The sequence below is a fragment of the Nycticebus coucang genome, chromosome 10 (genome assembly GCF_027406575.1).
Source record: "Nycticebus coucang isolate mNycCou1 chromosome 10, mNycCou1.pri, whole genome shotgun sequence".
Classification (NCBI taxonomy): Eukaryota; Metazoa; Chordata; class Mammalia; order Primates; family Lorisidae; genus Nycticebus; species Nycticebus coucang.
The window spans coordinates 107,288,098-107,309,706 of record NC_069789.1 but is presented as its reverse complement, the minus strand read 5'-3'; the positions used below and the strand labels follow the sequence as shown (position 1 = coordinate 107,309,706).

Sequence of the window (21,609 nt, the reverse complement as noted above, 5' to 3'; positions counted from 1 at the left end):
CCAGAATGCTGGGATTTCTCTTTTATTTTTAGAAGAGTTTAAGAAGGAGTTAGGATCATAGCTTCTGGACAGAATTGGTGGGATTCACCCATGAGACCATATGATCCTGGGCTTTTCTTACTTGGTAGATTTTTTTATTACTCTTTCAATCTCCTCATTGGTTCTTGCTCTGTTAAAGCTGTCCTTTTCTTCCTGATTCAGTCTTAGTAGGCTGCATGTTTCTAGGAATTTATCCATTTCTTGAAATTGTCTGATTTGTTGATGTATAGTTCACAATTATTCCTTATGATCTTTTTATTTTTGTGGCAGCATGTGTAATATCTCCTTTTTCATGTCCTTTTCTTTTTTTTTCTCAGAGTCTCACTATGACACCCTTGGTAGAGTGCTGTCAAAGCTCACAGCAACCTCAAACTCTTAGGCTCAAGTGATTCTCTTGCCTCAGCCTCCCAAGTAGCTGGGACTACAGGCACCCACTACAATGCCTGGCTATTTTGTTGTTGTTGTTGTTGTTGTCATTATTGTTTAGAAGGCAGGGGCTGGGTTTGGAGGCACCAGCCCCAGTGCATGTGGCTGGCGCCCTAACCACTGAGCTACAGGCGCCAGGCCATCCTCTTTCATTTCTAATTGTATTTATTTGTGTCTTTTCTCTCTTTTCTTGGCTATTCTAGCTAGAGTTTGTACTTTGGGGAAAAAAACTCTTTTAGTTTTGTCTTTTTTATTCTCTAGTTGATTCCTTTCTGCTCTGGATTTTATTATTTCCTTCCTTCTGTAAACTTTGGGCTTATTTTCTTCTTTTTCTAGTTCCTTGAGATGTAAAATTATTTCATTTGAGAACCTTTTGTAATGTAGCCATTGTTTCTGAAGATGTTTTTCTGTTTGTCTTTTAAATAAAATTTTATAATTGTGTTTTACATCCAAGAATTTGATCTTTTGGGTTAATTTTTGCATAACATGTGAGGTTTGTGTCAATAATAATTTTTTACCTATAAATGTCCTGTTGTTCCAGCAAGTGGGCACTTACTGAAAAGAATTTCATTTCTAATAGCCAGACATTGTGGCAGGTGCCTGTAGTCCCAGCTGCTCGGGAGGCTGAGGCAAGAGAATCACGTAAGCCCAAGAGTTAGAGGTTGCTGTGAGCCGTGTGACGCCACGGCACTCTACCCGAGGGTGGTACAGTGAGACTCTGTCTCTACAAAAAAAAAAGAATTTCATTTCTTCTGAACTGCTTTTGCCTAAGATCAGAGGCTAGGGCACACGTATGATTGCTGCTGGCTCAAGCAGGTTGCAGGAGGTACCATCAGGGAAGCTTGGACAGTTAAGTCAGGAGGCACCAGTATCACAAGGAACATGCAACCAGATGGGCTGCAGGGACTGGATGCACAAATTGTCAGGAGCCCAAGAACTTTGGGAGGTAGAGCTAGAAAGACCATGTTGTCTCTCTGATTTCAGTAGGGAGCAGCCTGCTCAGTCCTCCACATCTAGTATAATCTTGCCACAAAATTGGGGGTGAGGCACATAAAACACTTTTTCTTGCTCCCACAAACCCACAGAACCCAATAACCCTGCCCATTCAGCCTTTGTGGGCCAAGCACTTCTATTCTTAGAGTAGCATGAGGGATGAGGGTCTGAGTCCCCCTGAAGCCAAAGTTAGACCATGTTGCTGGTCCATTCAGTCTAAGAACATCAGCCCTGGAAAGTCCTCATCAACTGGACCTTAAGAATCTTGCTCATATGCCTGCTATTTACTACTATGGTGAGCATTCAGGAACTGTACTGACCAGGCCATTGGGCTACTGACTACATAGTTTATCCTGGCAGATCTGCCATCTTCCCTTGGGCCCTAAGGCATTTCTCCACTCCATTTTTTTGAGACAGAGTCTCACTTTTGTGCCCTAGTAGAGTGCCATGCTGTCATGGGTCACAGTAACCTCAAACTCTTGGGCTCAAGTGATTCTCTTGCATCAGTCTCCCGAGTAGCTGGAACTATAGGCACCCACCACAACACCCAGCTAGTTTTGTTTTGTTTTGAGAGATGGGGGTCTCACTCTTGCTCAGGCTGGTCTTGAACTCGTGATCTCAAGCTATCCACCTGCCTTGGCCTTCTAGAGTGCTGGGATTATAGGCGTGAGCAGTTGCGCCCAGCCCGTTTCCCCCTTTTTCTGTGCCGCATCTCCCCAAGAAATCATAAACCCCAATCATTAGAGCTTCATCTATTCCTGATCTGTCAGCCTCTCCCTGCCCCCTGGATGGGGTCTCCTTAGCTCACTTTCCAGCTCAACAGTCAGATTTAGGCTTTGGCCTCAATCTATTTATTGTTTAAGTGGGTCACTCTAAGTGGTTGTCATGTGAAGTCATTTTTTTCCACATTACCTGGGCTTCTAAGGCCTTTTACTTCCTAACACTTAATCCATGTCACCCTTCAGAGAGACTTTTACAGTTGTTATAATGGAGCAGAACTGCCAAATTTGTGAGGATGAGACATTTAGGAGATGTAATTTATGAAACTGTATCCTAAGTCTGGGCTTCTTTCTAAGAAACAGGACTTCTTAGTATGGATTAGCACCCACCACACAGCCTACATTGTAGTCACTGTATTTATTTTACTTATGAAATCTTGCCTCATTTTAGGACAACAATTTAATCCAAGATGCAGCTGGATTGAATAGAATTAAAAGTTTTCACATGTAAATTAGTCAACTCAGACCTTATATGAAAACATGATTTCTGGTAACTTGTGTCCTACATATGGAACTTTGACCTTGCGCTCCACCAAGAAGAAAATAATCCGAAGAATACAAACAACCAGCACATGCATCACTGAAGAAACCATGTGTTAAAGAGTAAGTATGTCCCATAGGCTTTCACCTAGATAAATATTTATCTACATCCCTAAGAATCATATCTTACACGGTGAGTATTTAGGCCAGTAATTCCCATTGTGTAAGTATATTTACATCACCTGGAAAATTGCCCAGTTCATCAGATGACTCTAACCCACCCAGAGAGAATCTTAACTGTAGACCATACACTGTGAAGATATCACTGTCACATTTGAATAACTTGTTCTGAAAGAAAATGCACAGAGAAAAACTACAGGTGCCTGCCACCCCACCCAGCCTGTAAATTTTCAATAATGTAAGAGTAAGATGTTACTGGCACAGGTTCAGTGGCTCATGCCTGTAATCCTAGCACTTTGAGATGCCGAGGCAGGTGGATTGCTTGAGCTCAGGAGTTTGAGACCAGCCTGAGCAAGAGTGAGACCACTTCTCTACAAAAAATAGAAAAACCCTGTCTCTACTAAAAATAGAAAAACTAGCCGAGCACTGTGGCAGGTGCCTGTAGTCCCAGCTACTCAGGAGGCTAAGGCAGGGATATTGCTTGAGCCCAGGAGTTTGAGATTGCCATGAGCTAGGCTGACACCGTTGCACTCTAGCCTGAGTAAACAGAGTAAAGCTTCCACTTCAAAAAGAAAAAGAAAGAAAGAAACAAAGTAAGATGTTAAGTGTATCTTCTAAAGATTTTATTATTGTCATCCGTGTTTCTGCTGATTTTTGTCTGATTTACTGATTTTCGAGAACATACACAAAATCGGGAGGCTGGGCGGAGGGAGGGTGATTGGTGGGATCATACCTACAATGCATCTTACAAGGGTACATGTGAAACTTACTAAATGTAGAATATAAATGTCTTAACACAATAACTAAGAAAATGCCAGGAAGGCTATGTTAACCAGTTTGATGAAAATATGTCAAATGGTATATAAAACCAGTGTATGGTGCCCCACGATTGCATTAATGTACACAGCTATGATTTAATAATAAATAAAAAAAGAAGATACGTAGAATCTAATTTTTTTTTAAATTTTTGCCTTTCTCTATATATTGTAAGCAAAATCTAAACGTTAATAATTTATTTGCCACATTTCTTTTGGTCTTTTTCTTTGAATAATTTTAAGTAATGTATAATTTTAAGTAATTTTGAGTAATGTATATTGTAAGTGAACATTTTCTCACAATTAATACGTCCTTGTGCTTTATGACAGTTTATAGCAGACCTCTATTCTGTGACATGGTGACATGATTTCCATTTCTAAATTAGTAATAAGAGACTTCTCAACATTTAAAGAAATCTGTGTGCTGTATGGCTATATTTTTAAAAATTGTTTTTGTAAACTTTACTCAAATAGGGAATAGATTTATTTTCCCATTCTGAGATATTTTAGACTTTAAGTTATTTTAATTATTATTATAAAGTGTTTACATTATAACTAAAAAAGGCTTGAAAATTTTTTGTCATACAGGCATTATTTATTCTTCTTAACTTCACATATGACATGATATATATGATTTTTCTTTTTCTTATTTTCATAACTTAGGTCAGCTTTTCTTCTCTACATTAAATTCTACATATTTTATTTTGTGTATCTACTTAATATGTCCCATATTTCTATTTATTTGCCCTCATAATGTTGGATTTCCATATATATATATATATTTTTTTTTTTTTTTTTGAGACAGAGTCTCACTATGTCGCCCTCAGTAGAGTGCAGTTGCGTCACAGCTCACAGCAACCTCAAACTCTTGGGCACAAGTAATCCCCTTGTCTCAGCCTCCTGAGTATTATTTCAAAATCTTATTCACTTAGTTTCACTTATTTCAGAATCGCTTCCAAAATTTTCTTCTTAGGTGTCTCCCTGTAGAAAACATTGAGAAAAACAAAATTAAGGACTGTGTCAATTATCAACTTTCAACATTTGACCATATTGTTTGTAATCTGTCAACTTTTATGTTGAGACAGAAGACTAAAATCACAATTTAAAAAATGTATACGCGATAGGCTTATACTGATCCTAGTTCGATGTGATTTTTTTCTTGCCCCCACCCCCGCCTCCCGCTGGACCCACTTGGCTAATGCCCCAGGGGTTCTCGGGGAGAGGGAATGGAGCCTCGCCGCTCAGCAGCCCCTAGCGTGGTAAGAACTCATTACCCAGAATACTGTGCGTGAGCGCCTCCGCGGCCTTGAACCAATGAAGACCCAGAAGAGAATCGTTTCCGTGAGTGCGCAATATGCTGGGCGGGACTTCCGGCGTCTTCCGGGAGGTGGTCATTTTGGCTGCCATTGATTCTATCTATGAGACCGGAGGCTCCTAGCGGCCGGCCCCGTCCCAGGTAAGTAGCTCCGGAAAGGGAAAGAGGCGGTGTTGGAGGAGCAGGTCTAGGATTCGGTCTGAACGTCACCGGGGTGATTTGCTTCCGGACGCCCCTCCCAGATCTCCGACTTCGTTAACCGCCCATGGGCTGCTATGGCTGCTACTGAACTGATGAATCCGTCACAGGTTAGTGTTGCGTTTCCTGACCCTCCCCCTAAATTCTAAAGTTCCGAGTGTGGAGTCCCTGACCAGATAGCTGCACTTCAAGCACTTTTCTAGAACAGTGAGGCGCTGGTGGGGTAGGGGATGTTCCAGTCTGAGGGCCGGTGTGCTGAAGGGGGCAGAGGTTGCAGATAGTGGGAACTGCACTCTCAAACTTTTGGAAGTGCCCCGGAGCAGGGGCCATGTGGGAAACCTGGGGCTCTACTCCTGTCTGCAGGGAATGTGAGAATCACGCCTGCTGTGACAGACTGAGCTGCGGAGCCTTCTTAGGTCTGAACCTTTTAGGAGCCGCGGAGGGTTGGCCGCCCAGAGGGAGAACAGACTGGGTTAGGGAATGATAACCGGGGAAGCGAGGAGACCGGTAAGGAAGCTACTGTAATAGACTTCAAGATAATTATGGTGGATTCTGAACCAGACGATGGCGGATGAGACATAAATAGTAATGTTGATAGATCTTAAAGCTAGCAGGTTCTTTTTTTTTTTAGACAGTCTCAAGCTGTCGCCCTGGGTAGAGTGCCGTGGCTTCGCAGCTCACAACAACCTCAAACTCTTGGGCTCAAGCGATTCTCTTGCCTCAGCTTCCCAAGTAGCTGGGACTACAGGCGCTCGCCACAACGCCCGGCTAATTTTTGTTGTTGTTGTTGCAATTGTCATTGTTACTTAAGCTGGCCCGGGCTGGGTTTGAACTCACAGCCTTGGTGGGCTCCCTACCCACTGAGCTACGGGCGCCTCCAGCCAGCAGGATTTATTTATGTATTATTTGTGTTTGTGAGCAAATGTGGGAGTGAAGTATGATGCCAAATTCTATTAACCTGAACATCTGAAAGAATTGAGAACGGCATCTGGTGATGCAGTAGGTTTCAAGGAGAGACTGGGAGTTGAAATGTCATTCGCAAATGTCCCAGAGTGCAGTTACATGAGCAGCTGGAATCAAGTAGGTAATTCAGGGGAGGGGACTAGCTCAGTGATGTACGTGTACAAATGGTGACAGACTGTGGGATTTAACATTTTACTTTGAGACGAAGGAAAGAAGGGCTGAAGTTGGAGGGTGGATTTGGGGTAGAGGGGAAAGCCTTGGGAGTTCCAAGGATTCCTCTTGTGGAAGGAGGAAGGAGCCCCGCATAGGATGGATTTGAGGCTGGAGGGCTGTGTGGACTCACCATTCTGAAGACTTAGCAGATTGTTCAGTTCCTGTGGAGCCAGGAAAAGATCAGCCAGACTAGTGGAGCAGCCTAGGCCCAACAAGGGCATTGGTGTCTTTGCTCTCCCAGGAAAATACAAGTTTAAATTGTATAGATTTAGTAAATTAAATTTATGCAAGCAATTAGCAACTGACTGAAATGACAGTATGCTTCTATGCTCTAATAAAAGTGTATATACTGTATTTCTCTTTTGTCATGCACTTCCTGGCAAAGAATTTCTAAACTCTTTGTAATTTCCTCTGGAGAAGGTGTCTTTTGTTATTCATTACAAGCCCTTTTCAATAATGTAGTCACTTACCACATAATGATATCAACTGCATATACCGTATTATTTTTTCTTTTTGAGACAGAATCTCACTATGTCGCCTTCAGTAGAGTGCTATAGCGTCACAGCTCACAGCAACCTCAAACTCTTGGGCTTAAGCAGTTCTCTTGCCTCAGCCTCCCAATTACCTGGGACTACAGGCGCTTGCCACACACCCAGCTATTTTTGTTGTTGTTGTTGTTGTCTTTGTTGTTTAGCAGGCCTGGGCTGGGCTCGAACCCACCAACCCCGGTGCATGAGGCTGGTGCCCTGCCCTAACCACTGATCTATAGGTGCTGAACCTTATATGCTATATTTTTGTTGTTCCTTTTTTATGTTTAGATGCTCAGATTTTTTTTTTTTTAAGAGACAGAATCTTACTTTGTTGCCCTTGGTAGAGTGCCATGGCGTCACAGCTCACAGGAACCTCCAGCTCTTGGGCTTAGGCGATTCTCAAGTAGCTGGAACTACAGGCACCCGCCACAACGCCAGGTTATTTTTTGTTGCAGTTTGGCCAGGGCCGGGTTTGAACCTGCCACCCTCCGTATATGGGGCAGGACTACAGGTGCCTGCCACAACGCCCAACTATTTTTTTTTTTTTTTTTTTAGAGACAGAGTCTCACTTTATCGCCCTCAGTAGAGTGCTATGGCATCACAGTTCACAGCAACCTCCAGCTCTTGGGCTTATGCGATTCTCTTGCCTCAGCCTCCTGAGTAGCTGGGACTACAGGCACCTGCCACAACACCCGGCTATTTTTTGTTGCAGTTTGGCCGGGGCCAGGTTTGAACCCACCACCCTCGGTATATGGGGCCAGTGCCCTACTCACTGAGCCACAGGCGCCACCCCTAGCTATTTTTTTTGTTGCAGTTTGGCCAGGGCCAGGTTTGAACCTGCCACCCTCGATATATGGGGCCTGTGCCCCACCCAATGAGCCACAGGCACCACCTGATAACACAGATATTTAATGTTATGTTTAAATTGCCTATGGTATTCAGTACAGTAACATGCTGCATGTATTTGCAGCTTATAAGCAGTGGGCATATAGTTAAGGTGTGTAGTAGGCTGTCCCATCTATTAATAAGTTTGTGTAAATGTGTTCTATGATTTGGGCACAATGATGAAATTGCCTTAATTATGCATTTCTCAGAACAAAGCCCCTGTTATCCTCTGGGGATATGTTCCAAGACTTCCAATGGATGCCTGAAACTGGATTGTGCAGAACCCTGTACTACCCTGTTTCCCTGAAAATAAGACAGTGTCTTATTTTAAGGTGTGCTCCCAAAGATGCGCTAGGTCTTATTTTCAGGGGACGTCTTATCTTTCCTGTAAGTAGGTCTTATTTTCGGAGGATGTCTTATTTTCGGGAAAACGGGGTATCTATGCATGCATACTTATGGTAAAGTTCACTTTATAAATTAGTCACAGCATATTAATAGTAACTAATAATATAGAACAATTATAAATTATGTAAATGTGGTGTCTCTTTTCCTCTCAGAATATTCTATGTTTTGTACTCACCCTTCTTATAAGAGGTGGAACTGAATGGCACCAGATTTCCTAACACTGCTTAAAATGGTACACAATTTAAAACTAATGAACTGTGGGCTCTGCACCTGTAGCTCAGTGGCTAGGGCACCAGCCACATACACTGGGGCTGGTGGGTTCGAACCCGGCCTTGGCCTGCCAAACAACAATGATAACTACAACAACAACAACAACAAAAATAGCCCGGCGTTGTGGCAGGCACCTGTAGTCCCAGCTACTTGGGAGGCTGAGACAAGAGAGTTGCTTAAGCCCAAAAGTTTGAGGTTGCTGTGAGCTGTGATGCCACAGCACTTTACTGAGTGTGACATACTAAGATTCTGTCTCAAAAATAAATAAATAAATAAAACTTATGAATTGTTTATTACTGGTATTTTTTATTTAATGTTTCTCACCAAGGTCATGTAGGGTTACATGAATAAGAGGAAGAGATTTCTCCATTAATAAGAGGAAGAGATTTATCATACATACAGGGGGAATCATGGAACGATTACCCACTATCCCAGTGGGATCCAGATTTTTTTTTTTTTTTTTGAGACAGAGTTTCAGGCTGTTGCCCTGGGTAGAGTGCTGTAGCATCACAGCTCACAGCAACCTCTAACTCCTGGGCTCAAGCGAATCTCCTGCCTCTGCCTCCCAAGTAGCTTTGACTATAGGTGCCTGCCACAACACCCACCTATTTTTTGGTTGCAGCCGTGGTTGTTTGGTGGGCCCTGGCTCGATTCAAACCTGCCAGCTCAGGTGTATGTGGCTGGCGCCTTAGCCGCTTGAGCCACAGGCACCGAGCCAAGGGATCCAGATATTTTTATATCATCTTTTTAGAGGGGAGGGAGAGATGAGGAATATAAGTAATTCTGTTTGGGGGCAATATATGGTTGCTAGGGAAGATGAATTAAGGGAAGTAGATTGACTTGTAACTAATTCTGTACAAATTAAACTGAGAGGCAGGTATTATATTTAAAATTATTTAGGCCATATCTGATTGCATTTTTGTTCATATTTTTCTTCAATAAATTCAGATACTAGGGGAAGGGAAGTCAATTCTTTGTGATGGGCCAGTCCCATTTATGCAGATAGAGGGAAAACTCTAATGCCTATTGGTCTCAAAGGGCCTTTAATTCAAAAATTTTTTGTACCAAGGAGACATATTTTGGAGTGAAATTTCCTGAGCTGAATTGACTCAGTGCGTAACTGAAACTACAGATAGTAAAACCACAGATAAGGGAGACCACTGTGCCTGGGTTTTATGAGATGGCTTAGGGTGAGAAGACTTAGAGTGGGGTTTGTAGATAAGGCTCAAAATGGAGCTGGTTACTGAATAGACCAAGGGATTATCAGATTTGAACTTTCAGCCCCACCTCTGTCCTCCAGGGAGAAGAGGGGAACTGGAGATTAGGTTAGATAAAATCTTGAACAATGAGATTCAGGAAACCTGCAAATTGTGAAGACTTGGAAATGTGACCTATCCACAGAGAGCATGGAAGCACCCTGTCACCCCCTTCTCTCAACCTTGCTATATACATCTTTTAACATTTGGCAGTTCCCGAGTTGTATTCCTTTATATTATAATAAACCAGTAGACATAAGTATTTGCCTGAGTTCTCTGAGTAGTTCTAGTTAATGATGGAACCTAAGGTCTTGGCAACTCCCAAATTTGTAGCCAAGTTGGACAGAATTACAGTGGCCTGCATATTGACTAGCAATTGGCATCTGAAGTAAGGGTAGTTTTGTATGACTGAGCCTTTAAATCTGTTGGTTCAGATGCTAACTCCAGGTAGTTAGTACCACAATAGAATTGAATTGTAGGATACCCACTTGTTATGAAAGAATCAGAGAATTGGTGTTGGAAAAGATACTACATATTTTAGTGTCAGAAAGAGAACCATAGAAATCTCTAATTTTTAATGAAGTATCACATTCGCATAAAGTCTCAAATGACAGGTAAGAAACACCCAAATTTTCAAAAGCTTTTATGGAAATTTTAATCCTATGGTTAGTAATAGCTAAGTCTTAGCATTGGACATACAGTAATGAATTTGATACCTAATGACAACACTATGAGATGGCTACCATAAGTGCTTCCATTTTATAGATGAAGATATTCTCAGGTTAGGTCTTTCTCCAGTGTGACACAATGACAAGAGGTATGCTGAGGACTGGATCTGAGGCCATAAGATCGTCCTGAGGTCACCCTTCTCTGAGACAAAATGGGGAAATGAGTCTTGCCTTTGTAAATACCACCATAATCACCTTTATCTCATAGCCTCCATCTTCCCACAGAGTCCTGTGGCAACAAAAGGGAGTTTGGAGCCATCACAGGTAAGTCAGAGAAGTCCCAGGTTCTCACCAACCCTGATCCCTTAACCATGGATCCTAGTGATACAAGTGATACTGATATCTTGGGACTCTTTGTCTTTAGTCCTTGGGCCCTGGAGTCACATCTGGCCCAGCATCCTTAATCATGGTCAGCAGTCTTAAGGAGATGCTTCCATTTCTACTAGGATGAAATGATGAAAGGTTTCCTGAGCACAGGAAGCACAGGTCAAAATGCTCCCAGGTGAGAATGATGTGGGCATGTTTAGGGAACTGCGAGTCTCCATTATATCTGCTGAGGACAAAGAAGAAAGGGCAGGAATCCATCCTGGAGGGGCAGGTTGAGGAGCAAAGGCCTCTATTGAGGGCCGTGGGAAGTGTGGAGGGTTTGGAGCAGAGGCGGGAAGTGGTATGACTCAGGTCTAAACAAACTCCTCTGTGGGTAACAGTGGGATGAACATGGAAATCACTGTCACATTCTGGGTGAGTATTAATGGTAGCTGGATCAGAGCAGTAGCTGTGAAGTTTGGAGAAGATGGTATTTCTCATACTGTTTAGTAAATAGGGACAATTTTTTGTTAGGCATGGTGAGAGAGAGAAGTCAGGAATGACCTCAAGATTTTTGGCTTTAGCAGGTGAAAGTGTGGAAGTGACATGTACTGAAGTGGAAAATGAATGGTTAGGTTAGGAGTAATAGAAGTTACTACAGTGAGATTTCTCTTTATTCTTAATCTTTTTATTAAACTATTAAAAAAAAAACAGTTTTAGGTTCACAGTAAAATTGAGAGGAAAATAGAGATTTCCCAGATGCCCCTGTCCCCACACATACATATTCCTCCCCATTATTAATATCCCACCAGAGTGTAGTCCATTTATTTTATTTATTTTATTTATTTTTTTTTTTTGAGACAGAACCTCAAGCTGTCCCTCTGGGTACAGTGCTGTGGTATCACAGCTCACAGCAACCTCAAACTTCTGGGCTCAAGTGATTCTCCTGTCTCAGCCTTCCAAGTAGCTGGGATTACAGGCACCCGCCACAATGCCCGGCTATTTTTCGTTGCAGCCATCATTGTTTGGCAGGCCCAGGCTAGATTCGAACCCACCAACTCAGATGTATGTGGCTGGCACCTTAGCTGCTTGAGCCACAGGTGCTGAGCCCATTTATTATAAATCTTTTTTAAGACAGAGTCTCACTCTGTTGCCCTTGGTAGAGTGCCATGGTGTTATAGCTCACAGCAACCTCAAACTCTTGGGCTCAAGAGATCTGTTGCCTCAGCCTCTCAAGGAGCTAGGACAATAGGCACCCAGCACAACACCCAGCTATTTTTATAGCCAGAGTCTCACTCTTGTTCAGGCTAGTCTCAAACTCCTGAGCCAAGCAATCCATCCACCTCAGCCTCCCAGAGTGTTAGGATTATAGGCATGAGCCACTGCACCCAGTCTCATTTATTATAATTGACAAACTTGTTTTTTGTCCTGCCAAACACATGGCTGGAGTGACCCCAAATCCACAAAGGATTACCCAAAACCTCCAGAATGGTCGAGGTACTCTGTGATTTTCAGTCAGGATGCAAAAATTTGTGTGTGGGGGGGGTCTGTAGGACCCTACAAACCCACATTGACACACTGTAATAACCCAAAGCTCATCATTTACCTTTGGGTTCGCTCTTCTTGTTGTATATAATATGGGTTGGATAAATGTATAAAGACATGTCTATCATTATAGTGTCCTGCAGAATATTTTTGTTACCCTAAAAATTCTCTGCACTCCACCTACCCAACCCCAAGCAACCACTGATCTTTTTATTGTCTCCATAGTTTTGACTTTCCTGGAATGTCATATAGTTGGAGTCATACAATATGCAGCCTTTTCTGATTGGCTTCTTTTCACTTAGTAATATACATTTAAGGTTTTTTCAAGACATAGGGGAACTGTCTTTCTAAGTGACTTTCCATTTTGCATTTATACAAGTAGTGAATGAGAGTTCCTATTGTTCTACATCCTGGTCTGCTGGAAGCACAGGGGTACTTTTGCTGGTATTTACCATGAGAAACTGGTCAATTTCCTAAAGGAAAATATCGCAAGATTGTAGGGCAACTCCATCACTGAGTCCCCTGGAGTTTGTTTTTGTTTTTTTTTTTTTTTTTGTAGAGACAGAGTCTCACTCTATGGCCCTCGGTAGAATGCTGTGGCCTCACACAGCTCACAGCAACCTCCAACTCCTGGGCTTAAGCGATTCTCTTGCCTCAGCCTCCCAAGCAGCTGGGACTACAGGCGCCCGCCACAACGCCCGGCTATTTTTTTTTTTTTGGTTGCAGTTTGGCCAGGGCTGGGCTTGAACCCGCCACCCTCGGTATATGGGGCCGGCGCCCCACTGACTGAGCCACAGGCACCACCCTCCCCTGGAGTTTTTAACTCTCAGAATTATCCAAACAGCCTTCAGCAGTTTGCGAATTTTAGTTCAGATTTTCCTAACCTAGCACTGGTTCCCTTTGTTTCTTTTCACGTGTCTCTATTTCGGTAAGCCTTGACTCCTTATATTCACTTGTCTTTTTTTTTTTAATTTAGTTAATAAATTTATTTATTTATTTATTTTGAGACAGAGTCTCAAGCTGTCACCCTGGGTAGAGTGCCATTGTATCACAGCTCACAGCAACCTCAAACTCTTGGGCTTAAGCAATTCTCTTGCCTCAGCCTCCCAGGTACCTGGGACTACAGGGACCCACCACAGCACTATTTGTTGCAGTTGTCGTTGTTTAGCTGGCCCGGGCTGGGCTCGAACCTGCCTGCCTCAGTGCATGTGGCTGGAGCCATAACCACTGTGCTATGGGTGCCAAGCCTATTCATTTGCCTTTCTCCAATCTTGGGGGCAGCAATTTGTCTTTTGTTCTTACCTTTTTTATGGATCCCGGAAGAGTTGTTCATTTTTTAGTCAGTTCAACTATTTACTTGTAGTCATGAGGGAGTGGCAACATCAAGCTCCTTACATGCTGAACAGGAAACTAGAAGTCCAGGAGTTAATGTTTTTATGACATGGAGTCTCATATTTGGAGACATGAGATGTCAAGTGCACAGCAAGAGACAGACATTGGAAGTTCATGGAAGTGATTCAGGTGAAAGCTACCCAACCACCAATAGCTGACACATGGACCATGGCAGATTTAAGAGGGGGACTCTTTAGGCCATGGTGGCAGTGCCATCACAGGGAAGGATGAGCAACATACTCTCCATTAACTTGGTCTCTTGCATGGTCCTCAGGAGAGAGGCGGGAGTCATGAGGGAGAGCAGTGACCATGTGGTTGGGGGTGGGGGATGTCCAGCTGAAGGCTTTAAATGGGAAGAGTTAAGAGATTGATTCAAGTTCATTGCCTGTAGCTCAGCTGCTAGGGGGTCAGTCACATACACTGGAGCTGGTGGGTTCAAACCTAGCCTTGGCCTGCCAAACAATGACAACTATAACAAAAAAAGAGCCAGGCATTGTGGTGAGTGTCTCCCACCTACTTGGGAGGCTGAGGCAAGAGAATTGCTTAAGCCCAAGAGTTTGAGGTTGCTGTGATGCCACAGTACTCTACCGAGGGCAACATAGTAAGACTCTTGTCTCAAAAAAAAAAAAAAAGATTGATTCTGAGGCATAGCAATAATGGAAGTCAAATGACACCGAGGACAGGGCTGGTGTTTTATCTCCTCTCTGCTGGCTTGGGCTTTTGTTTTTATTTTTTTAGAGACAGTCTCACTTTATCGCCTCAGTAGAGTAATGTGGCATCACGGCTCACAGCAACCTGCAACTCCTGGTCTCAGGCATTTCTCCTGCCTCAGCCTCCTGAGCAGCTGGGACCACAGGTGCCTGCCACAATGACCAGCTATTTTTTTGTTGCAGTTTGGCTGGGGCCGAGTTAGAACCCGTCACCCTTGGTATATGGGGCCAGCGCCCTACCCACCGAGCCACAGGCTCTGCCCTAGCTCTAACAACTCTTGGTGGAACCTGGGGAGTTTCAGACAGGATAACAGATTAGGTTAGGTGTTAATGAGATCAACTGATGATGTCATTTAGCTTGTGGTGGGAGCAGGCGCGGACAGGGTTTTGATTATGTATAGGTAGAGAGGAAAGATGTGCCTAGTGTTGAGACAGAACAGGTGACACTGAATGGGAGGAGGGATTAGGCTTCCTGTTTCACACAAGGTCTGGGTAGCTGAAATTAGAATAAGGGGTCAGGCCACAGGGGAAGGTCTTCATAATAGTGCTGGGACTGTATCTGGCTTAGGTACAACAGAGATGTGGCGTAGTGGTAGGTCCTGGTTGCACTTGGCAAGTATTAACTGTGTCCCTTGAGCAGAGCAGCATGTGTGGAAGCCTCTGTCATGGATTCAGAGGTGTTAACGTTGTAACAGTCATAGTCTGGAGATGGGAAGGAGCTGTGGTCCCAAGAGTGATGTGCAAGTGGGAAGGGAGTGTGAGTGTATTCAGGGTCCCTGTGCTCAGAGTTCAAGCTGGGAGGGTGAGCACAAGTTTGGGTGTATGTGGAGTGATATGGGTCTCTAGAGAAATTGACTAGCAGGACCATGAGTGAGATTCTACATGCCAGGCTCAGAGCTAAGTTGGCACCACCTATCTCCCCAAGTGGCAATGATGGTTAGAGATAGTGATCAGCAGGACATGAGGAGATGTCAGGTATCAGTGGCATGAAGAACTGATATTGCCCCTGAATTCGGAATAGGGAGGAGGGTGATTTACTGGGGATCCTAGGGATTGAGTCTGCTCATAAACTCACTTGCCCCTATCATAACAGAGCCATGTGACCCTTGAGGATATTGTGGTGTACTTCTCCCAGGAGGAGTGGCAGTTCCTTGATGAAGCTCAGAGATGTCTATATCACAACGTAATGCTGGAGAACTTTGCACTTTTGGCCTCAGTGGGTAAGATCCCCCAAAACCACAACATTGACCTATATTGGCCTCTGCTCTTCCCCTTTTTCCAGGGGTCACTCTGTTTTTCTGAGTTGGACCACAGGCTCTGCTTCCTTCCTTGGTTTCCTGACTTAAGTGCTGTGTTTACTGGGCCTGGCTTTTTTCCAGCCCCAACATCTACTGTCCTGAAGCCTTTTATTTTTAGTTAAGGGTTTGGGTTCAGAGTCTTCCAGACTGTGCTACTGATGCCACATGCTTTTCCCCTGCCTTGCTATGGTGACTTTTCAGATCTGTGGCAGACCTGTGTCACAAGATCTTCCCATGCCTTTAGCAGAATTTTTTTTGGACCTCCCTATCTCAAGAATTAACAGGCATTTACATGGGAACACTAGACTGACAGCAAGGTTCTTTTGTAACAGATTTCTCCCCAAGAGTCTGTCATAACGTTGGGCACTCAAGGTCAGTGTTCTTTATTCAATTACTTGTTTTCCTTTTAGGACTTCTACCTTCCAGGTCCCAGACAGTCTTCCTCCCAGAGCTGGGGACAGGAGAAAGCCTTATGTTCTGACAGGGTGGAAAAGTCTCTAGCCATAGCAAGAAGGATTAAGGAGTCTGGGGCCTTATGAGGTGGAACAGTGGGAGGGCAGCATTTAATGCTAAGATCAAATCATTCCAGGCAAATGTCCTGTGCTTACCACTATCTTGGTGCCAGGGCTCATGGTCATACCTCATTTTTGTTTTTCATCTCTCTACTTGACATTTTGCCCACTTGTCATTTCTACCGTGACTTCTGATCCCTGACTTTTCTGTCTCCCACGTCTGTCCAGTTCTTCTCCTTCTGCCCTATTTTCCAACATTAGCCCACACTGAATGTACCATGAGATGTTCATGTACAGATGCTTCTCATCTTATAATGGGGTTATGTCCCAATAAACCCATCATTAAGTTGAAAATATCCTAAGTTGAAATGCTTTTAATATACCTAACCTCATGAACACCTTGGCTGAGCTGCTGCATGGCAAGACAGTATCACACTGTGTGTTATCAGCCAGGAAAAGTTTAAAATTCAAAGTATGGTTTCTACTAAATGCTTATCACTTTTGGAACATCATAAAGTTGAAAGATCTTAAGTCAGACCATTTTAAATCATGGACTGTGTATACGTAGATAACCCACGAACACCGGCTACCCAGTTGCTTTGTATTTCTCTGGGGTGACATACACTCTACATAGGTCTCACGTGTCTCCAACAGCTAAGATCCTCTTGAAAACTACTGACAGAAAAGTGAGTCATAGACTCTGCCTCTCTTTCTACCACAGGACCTCGTTCCTTGTTTTCTGGCTGATTGTGGGCCCTCCCCTACATTGTAACTTCTAGAGGCCCAGTACTGCAAGTATTGTCTTCCTTGGGCTGGCCTCAGCTCCCTTGCCCTGAAAATACACTCATGGACTCAATTCCTGTCTGTGTCATACAGGTATACGTAATGAGATGGTTCCCATACGCCAAAGTGTGCATACATTTTACCATTTTTGTACTTTCAGGTTGTTGCCATGGAGTAGAGGCTGTGGAGGCCCTTCTTGAACACACTGCTTCCACAGGAATGTCACAGGCCAGGACTCCAAAGCCAGGTTCTTCCATCTCAAATGCTCACCCCTGTGAGATGTGTATCCTGGTCATGAAAGACATTTTGTACCTGGCTGAGCATGAGAAAGCACTTCCTGGGCAGAAACCATATGCTGGTATGGCATATGAGAAACACTTTTCATTTGATTTGAACCTACACCAGAACCAATGCAGTGGAGATGAACACATCAAAACAGTGGAAAATAGGGCCTTGCTAGTAAATACCTACAAAATCCCCATGTTGAGCAACCATTTTATATACAAAGATGTTGAGAAAGATTTCCTAGTCAGCCTGGGCTTTCTCCAGCACCAGAACACCCACACTGAAGAGTATCCACATAGAAGCAGAGATACCTTTCATACTCAGCAAAGGCATTATAAATGTAACGAATATGAACAAGTTTTCAATGAGAAGGTTCGTGTCTTTGAGCATCAACAAGTTCATACTGGAGGAAAAGCTTATAAACGTAGTAGTACATGTGGGAAATCCTTGAGCTGTAACTACTCACTTGCTCAGCATCAGAGAACCCATAATGGAGAAAAGCCTTATGTTTGTAATGTATGTGGGAAATCTTTCCTCCACAAACAAACACTTGTTGGGCACCAGCAAAGAATTCATACTGGAGAAAGGTCTTACATATGCACTGAATGTGGGAAATCCCTAAGCTCCAAATACTCACTTACTGAACACCAGAGAACCCATAATGGAGAAAAGCCTTATGTGTGCAATGTGTGTGGGAAATCATTCCGCCACAAACAAACATTTGTTGGTCATCAGCAGAGAATCCACAGTGGAGAAAGGCCATATGTATGCACTGAATGTGGAAAATCCTTTATTCAATCCTCCGACCACATTCGACACCAGAGAATTCACACTGGAGAAAGGACTTATGTGTGCAATGAATGCGGAAAATCCTTCATTTACAAACAGTCACTTCTTGATCACCAGAGAATCCATACTGGAGAAAGGCCTTATGAATGCAATGAATGTGGGAAAGCTTTCATCCACAAAAAAAGACTTCTTGAGCACCAGAGGATCCACACCGGAGAAAAGCCTTATGTGTGTGTCAAATGTGGGAAATCATTTATTCGATCCTCTGACTATATACGACACCAGAAAATTCACACTGGAGAAAGGGCTTATGAGTGCAGTGAATGTGGGAAAACCTTCATCTGCAAACAAACACTTCTTAAGCACCACAAAATCCACACTAGGGAAAGGCCTTATGAATGCCATGAATGCAGGAAAGGCTTCTACCTTGAGGATAAACTTCTTCAACACCAAAGAATCCACATTAGAGTACAACTTTATGAATGCAATGAATGTGGGAAGGGCTTCAAGCACAAAAAAAGACTTATGGAGCACCAGAAAGTTCACACTGGAGAAAAGCCCTGTGAGTGCAGTGAATGTGGAAAGTGCTTTAGACAGTATACCAGCCTCATTCAACACCAGAAAGTTCACACTGGAGAGAGGCCTTATAAGTGCACTGCATGTGAGAAGTCCTTCATCTACAAAAACAAACTTGTAGAACATGAGAGAATCCACACTGGAGAAAAGCCATATGAGTGCAGCAAATGTGGGAAAGCCTTCAACAAAAGGTATTCCCTTGTCAGGCACCAGAAAGTTCATACAAGAGAAAAGCCTTAGCCATTGGTGGGATGTGCAATTGATTACCTTGTTCACCATAAACCAGAGAGATTTCTCAAAGTATTCATCAGAAGGAAGTTGAACCTCACACATCTGAAGTTCAACAGTTGGACAATTCACTATGAGGTCCATGTACTTAGGAAGCTTTCTGGAGCTAAATTCTGCTTTCTTATCTGCCCAGCATCATAGCAGACACTATCATGTGGCATAGCCCCACAGTGTCCATCAGTCAGTTGTGTTGAAAGCATGCAGCCCTTTGGTCTCACCAAATTCTGAACGGGACTGTGAATAATGTGAGCTTATTGGGGTCGTCCCCCAATCTGCTGAACTATTCAAGGCATAGACGGGATCTAGCTTTGGCCAAGAAAAGCTGTCTGGGTTCTGGTAGTCTATGGATATTTACCTTTTTCATTAAGTATCTTTTTTTTTTAATGTGATTGCCATGGTAGGGCTTTCCTTACTCTACCAAAGAGAGAAATGACACATCACATAATTTATTGATGTGTGTACTAAACACCTTACTTAAACCACCTTTAATCTTGAAAGTTGTTTGTACTATGTGAGTTGGATTTAGAACAGAATTGTGTTCTGCCAGTGTGAAGGGTGAACAGCTTTTGTGGGAACCCCAACTTTATGTGCCTCCAAAAGAGCACAGGATGATGTTAGACTAGTTCTTAGTCCTATCTGTCTTAATCTTGCTTTCCAATGTCCCCTGGGAAAGACAGCGGAGGTGTGTATCCTTAATTACTTGATGTGGTTGCCAAATTTTGTAGGTCCTGACAGAGGTCTCCCTGAGAAGAGGCATTTGTTATAAACTCAAGAAGTACTGGGATCTTGATGAATTGTATCTTAGATCACAGTGATGCCCTATATTTCCTAGCATTGGTCATGGGAAGCTATTTCCCACATCCTTCAGGGTTTTCAGAGAAGATAGAGGGTGAAATCTTCAAGAGTCCACTCTTCTTCCCCCCCCAACAGAAAACTCTGCACTCTGTCCTGGAAACATAGCATTCATAACTTATCAGGAATTACATTCATTATATGTGTATGAAGCACAAAAAAGGTGCATGCCTACTACAAAAACATGAAGTACATATGTGGTCTTTTAAAAGGATCCAAGGAAAATTCAGTGAGGAAATGATTATATTTTTCACACAATACATGTATTTTCATGTAGCTTGAAAACTAACTTAAAGAAAATTCGGGCAGTGCCTGTGGCTCTGGTGGTAGGGCCCCATATACCGAGAGTGGTGGGTTCAAACCCAGCCCTGGCCAAATTGTAACCAAAAAATAGCCGAGTGTTGTGGCAGGTGCCTGTAGTCCCAGCTACTCGGGAAGCTGAGGCAAGAGAATCACCTAAATCCAGGAGATGGAGGTTGCTGTGAGCAGTGTGACACCACGGCACTCTACCAAGGGTGACTAAGTGAAACTCTGTCTCTACCAAAAAAAGAAAATTCCACAGGAAAATTACTAAATTTAATACCAGTACCAAGTGAATAAGTCCATGGTGGTTAACTGTGAAACCCATACAAACCTGCATAAACACATCCTGATTCACTTGTTAATACACTAGGTATTTTATTTTGTAGAAAAACTTTACACAAACTTTCATTTATAAGGTCAGACAATGAGATTCTTCTCCATGTTTGATTTCCTGGGTTTATCATTAATTTACCTTAGTTATGTTTTATTTTACTTGTTTTATCTATAACCTAATCTATAGCAGCCCGTATAGCCTATGGCTAGGAGAGAGAGTTATAGGAAATACCTGTATAGCTCAATAATGGAACACCTTGGTGGAAAGGGCAGGGAGAGGGATTCAGCTCTCCTAGCAAGCATGAGAGCTCGCGAGATGAGAGCAGTGGTGAATTGGCAGTCTCTACACCTGTGGTGTTGAGAGGCACAAGATCAGCCTTATATTAGGCTGGAGGAGAAGACAGGGGCGTGCATATTCTATCACAGACCCGCTTACTCTGACTCTGTCTCCTCTCCTGCCTGCAGAACACCAGCACGGCATCTCAGTGCTGAAGATTACCAAGCTGTACTAAAAGACTAAGATCTATCTATTCTAAGAAGACTGCTTTACTCTCTCTAAGACTCTCTCTCCAGCTAAAGTAGATAGCCTTCAGGCACCTAAGAGACCTGAGCAAAGTAACTTAGCGGTCTGTGTCCGGAACCTAGTTAAGCTGGGCCCGAGACCTGTCCAGTCCTGGGCCCTGACAAGTGGTGTCATGAATGAGATGTGACACTAATCCCTACAAAATTGTTTGGGGGACTTTGAAATGCTTCTCTACACATGATTAAAGAACCTGAGAAACACCAGGAAGAAGAAAAAATTGGGACTCACCTGAGAAGAGCAAACAAGGTGATCAACATGCTGTTAGAGAAAGTAAACAAATAAAATGGAATCAGGAACAAGAGTGAGGGTACTGTGCATTTAAAACCGTATTAATAAAGGGAGTTTTAAATAAAAATCCAGGTCTTGAACAGTTTTAAGTGGCACACATTTTAATTTGGCTATCCATATATGGATTCACCAATCCTTAGAAATAAAATAGAAGTGTTGGTGGGAGGATAGTCTCTGTGTTCTAATTTCTTACAAATTCAATTATCTGAAGCCATCAGATACTCAAATATGACTCAAGCCTTCATATTTCTCAGGAAGAATGACCCTCCTCATAAATTCCGTCCCAGAGAA

The 21,609-nt window shown here is 43.1% G+C and overlaps 1 protein-coding gene across 7 annotated transcripts; it reads left to right on the top strand.

Moving 5' to 3' along the window:
• The first annotated feature begins 4,998 nt into the window (after positions 1-4,998).
• ZNF549 (zinc finger protein 549) lies at positions 4,999-21,495 on the top strand. Of its 7 annotated transcripts, none has more exons than XM_053605263.1 (5): positions 4,999-5,335; positions 10,701-10,739; positions 15,522-15,648; positions 17,182-18,862; positions 20,913-21,495. In XM_053605263.1, the coding sequence occupies exons 1-5, from the start codon at positions 5,303-5,305 to the stop codon at positions 20,965-20,967; spliced, it is 1,935 nt and encodes a 644-aa protein (XP_053461238.1). In that variant the 5' UTR covers positions 4,999-5,302; the 3' UTR covers positions 20,968-21,495. The 7 variants fall into 7 exon arrangements, with proteins under 7 accessions (XP_053461238.1, XP_053461240.1, XP_053461244.1 ...); XM_053605269.1 differs by having other exon boundaries at positions 5,000-5,335; positions 10,701-10,977; positions 20,913-21,493; XM_053605265.1 differs by lacking the exon at positions 10,701-10,739 and having other exon boundaries at positions 20,913-21,494.
• Positions 21,496-21,609: the final 114 nt, after the last annotated feature.

Bases quoted from the DNA above. Each gene is read 5' to 3' on its own strand.
- ZNF549 (XM_053605263.1), top strand. From the start codon at position 5,303: ATGGCTGCTACTGAACTGATGAATCCGTCACAG. The intron at 10,740-15,521 runs GTAAGTCAGAGA...CTATCATAACAG, and splicing joins GGAGTTTGGAGCCATCACAG to AGCCATGTGACCCTTGAGGA. The intron at 18,863-20,912 runs GTATTCCCTTGT...TCCTGCCTGCAG, and splicing joins GGGAAAGCCTTCAACAAAAG to AACACCAGCACGGCATCTCA.